Source organism: Mus caroli, chromosome 3 (assembly GCF_900094665.2).
Source record: "Mus caroli chromosome 3, CAROLI_EIJ_v1.1, whole genome shotgun sequence".
Taxonomy (NCBI): domain Eukaryota; kingdom Metazoa; phylum Chordata; class Mammalia; order Rodentia; family Muridae; genus Mus; species Mus caroli.
Genome location: NC_034572.1, coordinates 131633486 through 131646212, shown reverse-complemented (window position 1 = coordinate 131646212; position 12727 = coordinate 131633486). Strand labels below are relative to the sequence as shown.

General features: G+C 43.2%; 1 protein-coding gene across 1 annotated transcript; it reads left to right on the top strand.

Annotated features, from left to right (window-relative positions):
* The first annotated feature begins 1564 nt into the window (after window positions 1-1564).
* Window positions 1565-12174, top strand: C3H4orf17 (chromosome 3 C4orf17 homolog). The gene is made up of 7 exons (XM_021158654.1): window positions 1565-1620; window positions 2587-2651; window positions 5544-5687; window positions 7392-7473; window positions 8456-8657; window positions 10439-10482; window positions 11781-12174. Exons 3-7 carry the CDS (start codon window positions 5583-5585, stop codon window positions 11948-11950), a joined length of 603 nt encoding a protein of 200 aa, XP_021014313.1. The 5' UTR covers window positions 1565-1620; window positions 2587-2651; window positions 5544-5582; the 3' UTR covers window positions 11951-12174.
* Window positions 12175-12727: the final 553 nt, after the last annotated feature.

Genomic DNA, 12727 nt, shown 5'->3' with positions numbered 1-12727 from the left:
CTGCTGCTGCTCAGCTAGCCTATTATTATTATTATATCATTATTATTATTATTTACAGTCTAGTCATTGCCCCCATCCTGGTCTGCCCTCCCACAGTTCCTCATCCCATTCCTCCTCCCCCCTGTCTCCTCTAGACAATGTCCCCTCTACCCTGCCAGACCTCCCCATTCCCCACGGCCTCAAGTCTCTCAAGGGTTATCTTCTCTGACTGAGGCAAGACCAGGCAGTTCTCTGCTGTATATGTGTCAAAGGGCTTGAACTAGCTTGTGTATGCTGCCTGGTTGGTGGCTCAGTGTCTGAGAGATCTCATGGGTCCGGGTTAGTTGAGACTGCTGGTCTTCCAATGAGGTAACCCTCCTCCTCAGCTTCTTCCAGCCTTTTCATGGTGGTTGAAATTACCAGAGACCTGGGAAGAGATCTTAGGACTCAGAGGGAGGGGTCTTAGATGAAATGCCCAACAGTGGAGAGAGGGAACTTGTAGAGTCCACCTCCAGTAGAAAGTGGAGGGATGGGGTTGCCATCCCACAGTCAAAAACTCTGACCCAGAATTGTTTCTGTCTAAAAGAACTTCAGGGACAAAAATGGAGAAAAGAATGAGCTTGTGGCTGCGCACTCCCTCCATATTTATTCAATATAGTACTCAAAGTTCTAGCTAGAGCAATAAAACAACAAAAGGAGATCAAGGAGATACAAACTGGCAAAGAAGTGAAGGTATCACAATTTGCTGATGATATGATGTATACATAAGTGACCCCAAAAATTCTGCCAAAGAACTGATAAACAACTTCAGCAAAGTGGCTGGATATAAAACTAACTCAAACAAATCAGTAGCCTTCCTTTATACAAGTAGTGTAACTCTAACTAAACAAGTGAAAGATCTATACGACAAGACCTTCAAGTCTCTCAAGAAAGAAATTGAAGACAACCTCAGAAAATGGAGAGAACTCCCATGCTCACAGATTGGTAGGATTAACATAGTAAAAATGGCCATCTTACCAAAAGCAATCTACAGATTCAATGCAACCCCCATCAAAATTCCAACACAATTCCTCACAGATGTGAAAAGAGCAATTCTCAATTTCATCTGGAAAAACAAAAATCCCAGGATAGCAAAAACAATTCTTAACAATAAAAGAACAGCTGGGGGAAATCACCATCCCTGACCGACCTCAAGCTGTACTACAGAGCAATAGTGATAAAAGCTGATATTGGTACAGAGACAGACAGGTTGGTCAATGGAATAGAAATAAATCAGTTAGTCTTCTTAATATGATAGAATTGAATGACCAAACCAGGAAATGGTTCTACCCACTTTCAGGCTTTGTCATCCCACATCCACTAAGACAGTTAAGGCGCTGCCTCATAGACATGCTCACAGGCCAACCTGCTCTAGAGAATTCCTTCCTGCGACTCTTCCTAGGTGATTCTAGGTTGGGTCAGGCTGTCAATCTGACTTCTAGATCTCAGGACAGAAGTTTATACCCCAGTCCTTCCAATGTAATTACACATGGTCAGTTCCTTATATTAAATTTTTTTCTTAAAACAGAGTAGGTTCTGTTTCCAGCAAGGGAGCACTAACTGAACACACTCACCAACCAGAACGCTGTTCATTACCAGAAGGTAACAATCTTTCTTCAGACAGAACTGATAAATTTAGTTACTCTGGGGACTGTGCACAAAAAGTTTACTTTTTAAAAAAAATGGTGCATAACTATGACTTTGCTTAGAAAAGACATCATCTTCATGTCAGTAGACAGGAGGCTAAGCAAAGCTGTGGATGGTTTCAGGCTGAGAGGGATTTAGTTAGATCACAATGAGCAATAGGGTTGGAAGATGAGAGACAAAGAATACAACTATAGCCCAGAGCAAATCTTCTGTCTTCGGGGCAAACAAAACATATGCATTGTCTGTGAAACATAAGTGACAGGGACATGCATAAGAAACATACAGTAAGGTTCTGCTTTTACAGTCAGTTTAACTGAAACCTTGGGGTAGCCAGGGCTGCTGGAAGAGACCTGCAACTCTAGTCACTTGGGAAGTTGAGCAGGAGGTTCTCAGGTCAGCCTGGGTAGTGGTGTGAGGTGGGACAGGAGGAAGAAAGGGTGGGAGGGAAGGAAGAGGAAGGAACGTTAATTTGCAGTCTATTTTCATCTTATGCTGGCAACAGAATCAGGTATCCTTTTAAAAAAAAAGGTAAATGAACTTGTATAACATTCATTTTTTTAAGAATTATTTATTTATTTTAGGTTTATGTAGCTGTCTTCACACACACCGAAACAGGGCATCGGATCCCATTACAGATGGTTATGAGCCACCATGTGGTTGCTGGGAATCGAACTCAGGACCTCTGGAAGAGCAGTCAGTGCTCTTAACCACTGAGCCATCTCTCCAGCCCAAATGAACTTGTATAATGTTATTATACACAGTTTTACATCACAAGTTTCCTCACATGCACACATAGGTCAGGGCTGACCTTAATTTAAGTTTAGATAGACTAGGCTATTTTAGCAACTAATTCATAAAGCATTTTTGTGAATAAAAAGGCAGTTTGACTTAATTTAAATATATTTTCCCAATTTCTTTCAGAGCCATGTAGAAAATCCAGCCAGTGCTTCAAGACTTCCAGAGACAATCCCTTGGTGACAAATAAGGTAAAGAACTGGCTGCCCACAGCAAGCTTTGTAGTTTACTCTGACTTCTGACTTCTGGCATTCCATCTTCCTCATGGCGCTTCTCAGAAGTCTCTTTCCTACCATTTTACAGCTCTATTAAAGTACAGCTAAAGAGATACCAAGTGTTTACATCCCCAATACACAATTTGATGCACACTGACAAATACACATATACAACTCCCCCCTCCCCCCGGGAAGCAGCACCCAAAACTGAAGTGTGCAGGTGTCTACCAACTCCATAGGTTTCCTCATGTGCGTCCCCAAATGTCACTAAGGTGGCACAGACTTTTAATTGTTATGTAAATGAGACCATGTGCAAGTTCTCTTTCAAGAGTAAGTTTCACTCAGCAAGATTATTCAAAAATCTACTGAAGTTGCTATGTTGGTTCTTAATGCTGAGGGACTCGGTTGCCTCTGGGGTTGAAGTCGCCTGTTGACGGGCACTTGGTCATGCCCATCTTTTTACCAAGCTGCGATGAACACACACACACAGCCTTTATAAGCTTTTGTCCTTGCTCCCCCTCCCGGTCCATACCTGCAGGTACACTTACAGTGGTTTTGTGGCTGCATTTTCAAGAACGGCCAAGTGGTTTTCCTTGTCCATTCCCTTAGCAGCGTCCAGAGTTTCATTTCCTCCACTTCCTCCTTAAATGTAGTCTGATGGGTTTTAGATTTTAGCTAATGGGAGTGAAGTGTTCTTGCAGTATGCCATCCTAGCACGAGGAGGCTGAAGTATGGCTGCTGCCTTAAAACCAAAACCCAAAATCCAAGCCTGCTAATCCAGGGACTGGTGTGTGTTACTTGTATGGTTTTAGCTTTGATTGCAAATTTTAGCTTTTGATGTTCAAAGCTTTTGCCTGTCTTTATAGTTGAGTTGTTGGCCTTTCTGTGATTGTGGTATGAAAGCTTCCTACACAGTCATCTAAGTCCTCTCCCACGAGTGTTTTGCAGATGTTTTCTTTAATTCTGAATCTTGCCTTTGTTTCAATGTCTCCTCCAAAAATTGTTACTTTTGGTAAGGCCTAAATTTCTAATTTTTCTGTAATATTTTCAAATGTGCACACGGCACATCTCTGTTGTGCTTTACTGTGATGGCTGAACCCCTGGGGTATGTTAAACAGAAACAACAGGAGCTGATGCCCAAGCCTTGTGTCTCTTGTCTGCTCAGACGCTTGTGAGGCCCTCTCGTTTCCACACTTTACCACACATGGAGGATGAATCTTGCCAATTGATTTTTCCGAGTTTGAGATACCAGGTTATGAATATGGTGCATTGTGTAGGCCTGTTTTCCAATATTAATCCTCCCTTGCATTCTGGGTTACAAGAGTTGGCTTAGTACTGAGTGTTGTCTATAAAATACTGCTGAATATTCTTCAATCCTTGTTTGTGAAAAGTTGTGGTTTCTGGTTAGCTCTCAGGACAATGCAGGCACCATGCAATTGGTGGGAGCCTCTCTTTAATCTTCTAGATAACCTGAGGTGATGGCTAAAATCCTCCTGGAAAGTGAGCTAGGCTTGGACCTTTCCTCTAGGCAAAAGTTTTAAACTAAAAACTCTGTTTCTTTTGTTTCCTAGATAGAGGTTGGCTTTTTATGCTGTCTTTAGTAAGCGTAGGCAACTTGCTTTTTTTTTTTCCCCAAGAAATTTGTCTATTTCATTTAACTTTTAGGATTTACTGATGCATTTGTTCACAAAATATATTTTTTCATGATTTCACCTCTGTACAATTGTTTGTCTTCTGGTCCCGAATAAAACCACTTTGTGCCTTTTCTCCCTTGACGTGTGTCCTAGTTAGGATCCTCACGGCTGTGACGAAACACCAGGAGCAAAAACAAGGTGGGGAGTAAAGGGTTTATTTCACTCGCTGCTGACCTGCATAACAAACAGTTCATCATCAAAAGGCGTGAAGGCAGGACTCCAAGGCAGCAGGAAGCTGGAGTCAGGCGCTGGTGCAGAGTCCATGGAGGAGTGCTGCTTACTGACTTGTTCCTTGTGGATTTTTATAGAATCCAGAACCGTTAGCCTAAGGAAGTCACTTATTAGGAAAATGCCTTACAGCTGGATCTTACAGAGGCATTTTCTCACTTGATATTTCTTCCTTGCAGATAACTATAGCTTGTTTCAAATTGACATAAAGCTAGCTGGAATAGTGTGTGTGCCTCCAGGCTTACAAGTTTTGTTCATCTTCCCCAAGGATAAATGTTAAATTTTCATCAGTTGTCATCAATATCCTGACCTTTTTATATCTCATTGATCTTATTCAGAGACAGAACATAGATCTTGCTTTCCTGGTGATAAAAGAAATCTTCTCAACTCAAAACATATCTCGCTAGGGTAGGGATTCATTGTTCCCTGGAAAGCAACATACAAAAAGATTTCACACTAAACATTTAAACTGTAATCGCCAAGTCTCATCAAGAGCTTTAAGAGATTTCAACCAAAGTTAATAATATGTTTCCAAGTGCTTTGTCTCCAGACACAAATGTTTGGTAGAATTTAAAGGACCCTCTAAATTATTAACCTTGTTTTGCTTTTGTGGTTCTCTTCTTAAAGAAAAATGTTTCTCTGGCATGTGAGATGGGTTCATGTGTAAAGGCACTTGCTGCCAATCCTGGTGACCTGTGGTAGACACCCAGGACTCCCTGAAAAGTTGTTCTGTGACCACACATGTAACCGTGCCATGTTCCTATGCAAGCAGACTCTCAAATACACACACACACACACACACACATATACACAGAGACAGAGAGAGTTAAATATAAGTAATTTTAAAAATTTAAGCAAAGCTAAAAGCTTATTAGTTTTGCATTTAATTTATGTAGAAATTGCCAATGTAAAACTGCATGCCAATCATACAGTATCTTTGATTTAGGCTGAACATAAAGCTAAAAAGCCACTCACATCCGCAAGGATGTGCTCTGCGGCTGCCTTCCAGTCCTCAGACGTGACAAGCAACAGGATGGATGGGAATGAGAACACCGTGCACATTCCCAACTACCTGGATCAGGAGATAAAGGTGAGAGGCGGGGCTCTCCAATCCTCGGTTTGGAAACTGCATGAACTCAAGCACACGCACGCACACATGCACACGCATGTGCACATGCACTCATGCATGCACACTACTCGTACGCACACACTGCTCATGCATGCACACACTCGTGCGTGCACACATGCACACATGCACCGCAGACTAGTGAACAGCAGTGTCACAGGGGTATGACACCGGTTACAAGATGATAGATTCACTCAGGACAGCCCCCACTGTAAATCATGGCAGAAACAGGTACTTGGCAACTGACAGTACAGTTTCATGACCATGCAACTAGGGCAATTACTGTATTCAACTCAGACTTCTGCTGGGGCACATTCATGGTACAGAGACGAGGCGCCCACAATGCAGAGGGCTCCACTGCAATGGGAAAGGGTTTAGAGTTTGAGAGCACTGAGGTATCTGGAATTAGAAGGAACAAGCTCCATAAATATCCAATAGTGTCTTTGGGACCATAGTGACCTTTACATGCACAGAGCCAACTGCAGAGAAGGAATGAAGGAACAGCTCCTGGGAACTGCTGCCTGTCAATCACACATCCCAGAGTGCAGAGGTGCTTCGGTCACCAGAAGTCAGATGAGACCCAGAAACTTCACACCAGAGGAATGAGTTGCTGTAAGACTATAACTGGGGACAGTGAGCAAGACACACAAGGTCAACCTCTGGCTTCCACAAGCATGTGCGCACATGCCTGCACCCCCTCTCTCCATATACATAAACATTAACACATTTAAACACAGAGCAGCTAAAAGCTATCCAAACTAAAGTAGACACAAATATAAACAAGCCCTATTGAGCCATCAGAATATATTGAGTATTCTAATATTTGTGTAACGGAAGTCTCAGAAGAAGGACAGATTAGAGCATATAATTTATGGGGAGAGTTAGCGGCTAATATTCGCCTAAAGTTGACAGAAACCTGAAGAAAGATAAACTCAAGGTAGATCACTTCTATGTGCTGTGATCCAACTGCTGAAAACTAGAGGAAGGAGACACATTGCCCTGGGTGCTGCTGGGACTTCTGACTTCTCAGTGGAGACCTGCACAGTGGTGACAGTGGAATGCCATCTGTAAAATGCTCTCCTCTCCGGAGTTCTGTTCTTCAAAAGGGAAGGACAGTGTGACAGGGAAAGCCCTTAGCTGCAGGGAAGTTTGGGGGGGAGGGGGGGAGGTGAGTAAACAAAATCCCCTTCCAGAACCTCAAGCCAGGTTTCTCGCTAACTGAAGGGATTTCGATTCCTGTCTCACTTGGCCAACACTGAATTCATAGAACTGAGACACCTCTAGCTCGATTCACATCCTTCTTAGCCATACGAAGGGAGAGTAGCAGCCAAATGGGTGATGTCTGTGACCAACCGATTCCTGCTAGAGCCTCCCCAGCCCGACCTCATCTCAAGCCTCCATAAGGGACCTACTTCCTGAAATGAGTTTCTCCTAGCAGTCATTAGAACCGCACAGACCCAGCACGACACACAGCAAACATCCCTTGTACTGGTGATGGCTTCTGTGACCCCCTTTGCACTGTGTGAAATATGGCTCTCAAACTGGGTCCCAGAATAGCATGTACACAGAGTGACTTTGGGGGAGATGAGCTTCTAAGGAAGGACAAGGAAACCGTGTGAGCCTGGTACCGGGTACTTCCTCAGATGTGACTCTAATGTTCCCTGTCAGATTCTGGCGAAGCTCTCTGAAATTTTACATACCGACTCTCTGGCGGAGGTTCTGAACTGGCTGCTTCAAGCAAGCAACAAAGGTAAGGTTAAGACAAGCATGGGTGGGCACCGACCGACCTCAGGTTATTGGCAGATGATGAATATGCCAAACTGAAGCTTTCTACTTGCCATTTGCAAGTAAATATTGCAAACATTATTTGCCCAGAGCTCCTTACCAGAGACCTTGTATGCCTGTGTGCTGGCTATTCAGGTAATCGATGGAGTGTATCTCAAACTGAATTAATTAGAGGAACAGAACCGTGTGTGCTCAGCTAAGGCTGCTTCTGCATCTCCTCCATGCTGTGTGAGATCCCCGGGCTCTCCATGAACACATCCTCAGGCCGCTGTGAGTCTGAATGCAGGCTCATTTCCTTCCTTTGCTGTGGACGGCAGCAGCATGGCCTTCCATGCTGCAGGCTCCTAATAGCTATGAGCACTTATCTTAGCTAGTGACACAGTTGTCTCTTGGCCTCCCTTGGGCTTCCCTCGTATATGTCAAGAAAACACCAGTCCCACGCAAGGCAATTCACTCAGCACACAGCAGATCTCCTGAAACTAGCTGATCATCAAACTGAGTCAAAACCTCCTCCAGGGGCTCCAAGAATCCCTTTTGTAACAAGATCTGGGGTGATACTGATGGGTGGTGTTGGTCTGGAGCACATGCTTTGAAAATGGGGAGCATTTTGGAAAAATAGCACCTTGCTTAGAGTTCCAGACCACCTTTTAATTGGAAAATACTTGGGGGCAATTTTCTACTTTGGGTGGGGGGAGGAGGAGGGAGGCTTTTAAAAGAATGTGACATTTAATAAATTACCCAAATAACAACTCCTTCTTTAAAAAAAAATATGTATGTGTGTATATTTGTGTGGCTGTGTATGTGTGAGGGGGTGCAGATTTGTGTGCATTCCTGGGGCACAGTGAACACTGAAACAACATCAATGTGTGCCGATGACGCGCTTCCAGTCAATGTAACAATCACAGCGGTAACCCATACTCTCCAACCTTTTCCTTTTTCCAAATCAGAAAAGGAATGGGTATCAGCTCTGGTTCATTCTGAGGTAGCTGAGATAAACCTGCTGACTCGCCACAGAACAAACACCCCAACAGAACCAGCCGCAGAGTCCAGGAAGCCGTACACCTCCGGAACACCCACAACCAAACTGCTGCAAAACTCACGTGCAAAACTGAAAGCGCTGACTGGATCTAGAGAGCGTCAGCTACACAGGTGATTAAACACAGAAACCACCAGGTGATTTAACACAGAGGCCACCCAGGTGATTACATCGAGAGGCCACCAGGGGACCTCTGTGACATGAAGTCTTCAGGCTTCCTTGTTTTCTCTTTCAACCTCTGAGGTTTTAAGTCTCAGCTCTACCTAGCAAGTGACTGCACATATGTAATAGTTTTCCTTCGTTTTCACACATAGTAACAAAGTTGTTCTCAGTTCCACTGTTTAGAACATTTTGGCAATGGCTGTGTTCTCTAGCTAATAATCTTTCTTTTTTGAGAAAAATTCCCTTTCCACTAAGTAAGACTAGAGATCTAGAAATCTAGGGAAAAAATAAGGCGTTTTAAGGTTATTTTTAAATCTGCACCCACGCCCCCTCCCCTCATGTGAGATGTCGAACTCTCAGCTCTGCCTGTGCCATGCCTGCCTGGATGCTGCCATGCTTGATGATAATGGACTGAACCTCTGAACCTGTAAGCCAGCCCCAATGAAATGTTGTTTTTATAAGACTTGTCTTGGTCATGGTGTCTGTTCACAGCAGTAAAACCCTAACTAAGACAGAAGTTGGTACCAGGGACCGGGGTAGTGCTGTGATAGGCCTGATCATGCTTTCATTTGAAAGAATGTGGATTTGGGGACTTTGGATTGCGTGCACACGAACATGAGTGCAGTGTCCACAGAGGCCAGAAGAGGGCATCAGATTACCCTATAGCTGAGTCATAGAAGGTTGTGAGCCTCTTGCTGTGGGTGCTGAGAACCAAACCTGGGTCCTCTATAAGTCTGTGAGCTTTCTTAACCATTGAACTATCTTTCCAGCCCCAAGGGCTTTAAAAAGGTTTAAATATGCAAACCATAACAGAAATTGAAAATATTAATAGTTCTTTGCATATTTTTTTGGGGGGGGGGTTTCGAGACAGGGTTTCTCTGTGTAGCCCTGGCTGTCCTGGAACTCACTTTGTAGACCAGGCTGGCCTCGAACTCAGAAATCCACCTGCCTCTGCCTCCCAAGTGCTGGGATTAAAGGCGTGCGCCACCACCGCCTGGCTGCATATTTTGTTAAATGTAACTATTATATAGGAATGATTTTAATATAAAGCACTGAAGATAAAAAAATAAATTGCTTCAACTGATTGTCACTGATATATTCCTGGGAAGTTCCAGAGAGGGGAAAATAACTAAGCCATTTGGAAACTATTTTAAAAGAAATATATCTTAAACCTTGCAGTGGTAATAGAAGAAGAAACAGAGATGGGTGTGGTGGTACACAGCTGTGATTTCAGCTCCGAGATGATGAAGCAAGAGGTTTACAAATTTAAAGCTAGCCTGGACTACATAGCAAGACCCTGTCTTGAAAACAACACAAACAACAAACCAAAGAAACACATATCTATTTATGTATAACATGTTGAAGGGATAGGTGTCAGGCTAGGAGAGACAATTTTGTTGGTTTAAAATTAAACGTCTAAGAGTTGGGTTAAATGTAAAGTTACAGAAATAATCTGATAAAAACAGTATGTTACTTTGAAAAGTATACATTCTAACTTGTCTGCACCACTACGTTTCCATAGAGTCAGAAAGTAGGATATGGTAAGAGCTGACCTCTTCAGTGAGTGGCTTATTATAGGCCTGCTAGATATTTGCTCAAAGTAAGCTGTCACTGGTTAAGTATTTAAAGCAAGCATTGAGGATAGTGTGTTTGAGACAGCCCTTATTAGCTTGGTGACGCTATAAGTCTGTTGCTATCTCTCACATTCTTTTTCTTTCTCCAACTGGTTTAGAACGTCAAGTCAAGGATCCGAAGGGAACAAGCCGGTGTCACGCGGTTAAGTACAGTTTGTGGTTACTGCAGATGGCATAAGGAAATCAGTGTGTGCTAAAGGTCGATGCTTTTCAAGGACAGTCAGTAAGGTTTAGGAGTGCTTTCCGGCTCCAGCTCCTCAGAATGCACCTGCTCAGTTTTACATTGAGATAAAGTTGACAGAAATGTGTCCCTGGGGACAAAACACCCTAAGGACATAGATGTAGGAGGTGCAAGTGGTTCCTCCATGCACTGGACAGGATCGCCAACCCACACAGACTCAGCATTTCACAGGCTAACTCTGCACAGCTTAGCTGGCATGGACCTTAACGGTTTCATTGTAAAGAAGATCAGCCAGAGAAAAGAATACAGCCGCAGCAATGCCAAACAGGTACCCGTGAGGCAGCTGGAGAACAATGTGACCCATCAGAAGCCCTGCAGCAGCCTGCACTTTAGATAAGGGAGACTCAACGGGCCCTAGGAAGCCCTGCATTGGTCCTGAGTAGCCAACAGTGAGCGCTCTGGAGGGTAACAGCAACTGTCAAGTATATCCACAGGCCTCTAATTTAAAAAAAAAAAATTGTCTTGTTTCTCCAAGTTTCTCTTGACCAGGAATGAGAGGTCTATCCAAGTAGAGTTCCCTAGGGTCCTTCTACACCCTGGCACTTGCCTACAGAGTTCACCAAACAGCGAAGCGGCTCTTTACCTTAGCAGCAAGTATAGTTAGAATTGGAAGGCAAATCCTGCCTTTTTCGACCTGACCTCTCCTCCGATTCCTCACTCATAGTTATCATAGGACCATAGTTATTACATGATAGTCTCTATTCAACCGTAAGTCTCCCTGGCAGCCCACACAGGTTTACCCCGCCTAGATACATAAACTCTTAAACAAGGACCTCCAAGATCCTGCTACTTCTGTCTGCTGGCATTCAGCATCTCCAAAACTGCACCGGGTCGGGGATGGCTGTGCAGCTCCGAGGTCTAAGGAGTGCCGTTAGATTGCTCTAAGATGCATGTGTGTTCTCTCGTTTCACCTGTCGGAACAACAGGTCCTCTTTATCTCACTGGTCCAATCCTTGCCCCAACACCCTCCTCACACATCACCAACTCTAAATTATTCCCATCAGCATCTCTAAGAAGGATCTCACGGAAGGAGAACTTAGTAAAGACGAATAGACTGTTAGGACTCCTGAGTGGTTCTGACTCATCTGACCTCCGTGCTTGTTTTGTTGTTAACCCTTGCCATTCAATGTTACAACAAGGCAGAAGTTATATTCAGCCTTTTGACTATGATCTTATTTGGATTTTTTTTTCTATTTTAGGGGCGGAGACCCCACTGTTTATAAGAAGAAACAAGAAGCAAATACCTGTTACAGAGTATCTCAATCCAAAGTCTCCTCTTGGGTCCAACAGTGTGGTGAGCAGATCACCAAAATCGGGGTCAGCCAGGAGTGCAAAAGGCCACAGCCCTCAAAGAGTTTTCTATCCTTAACACAGCAAACCGGGGTCAGCCAGGAGTGCAAAAGGCCACAGCCCTCAAAGAGTTTTCTATCATTAACACAGCAAAGGTAGAGAGGAGTGCTGGGTGGTTCTTTAACAAAGATGGGCTTCACACTGACAGAACATCAAAGTAATTTTAAAAATAACCAACCCGTCCTCTATATGGTGGCACATGTAAGTCTCAAAAACAATTACATATAATGCTAGAAATAAATATTAAAGAAGACTATTTCTATTTGTAGTTAGTTTGAATACTTGTAGAATAAATGTTTATTTAAATTCCATTTCCTCTCCTGTAATAATAGTGTTTGTACTTAATCGCAGGGCCAAAACCAGAAAATCATCCATAATCAGAATTAAGTGCCGAATCCAAACTCAGACTGAGGGGAAAACTGCTCAGGAATTTTAACATTTGAGCCAATTTTGGCAACCTACACTGTTTCCATGTTTGGGGATCATTATGGAGAAATTCACATTTCCTCTTCAAAAAGAAAAAAATGTAAAAGTTATCCTTAATTCATGAGCCAGAAAGGAGTATATTTTCACTCGGTGCCAATGGTGGATGTTAATTTAATATAGATGTGTGTGTGTGTGTGTGTGTGTGTGTGTAATTAACTATTCTTGGGCCACAACTATTATTCTTTTAGTATAAAGTGTGTGTGTGTGTGTGTGTGTGTGTGTGTGTAATTAACTATTCTTGGGCCACAACTATTATTCTTTTAGTATAAGGTTCTAACATGTTGTGGTTCAAGTGTAATGGGGTTTATTT

Bases quoted from the DNA above. Each gene is read 5' to 3' on its own strand.
- C3H4orf17 (XM_021158654.1), top strand. From the start codon at position 5,583: ATGTGCTCTGCGGCTGCCTTCCAGTCCTCAGACGTGACAAGCAACAGG. The intron at 7,474-8,455 runs GTAAGGTTAAGA...TTTCCAAATCAG, and splicing joins GCTTCAAGCAAGCAACAAAG to AAAAGGAATGGGTATCAGCT. The intron at 8,658-10,438 runs GTGATTAAACAC...CAACTGGTTTAG, and splicing joins AGAGAGCGTCAGCTACACAG to AACGTCAAGTCAAGGATCCG.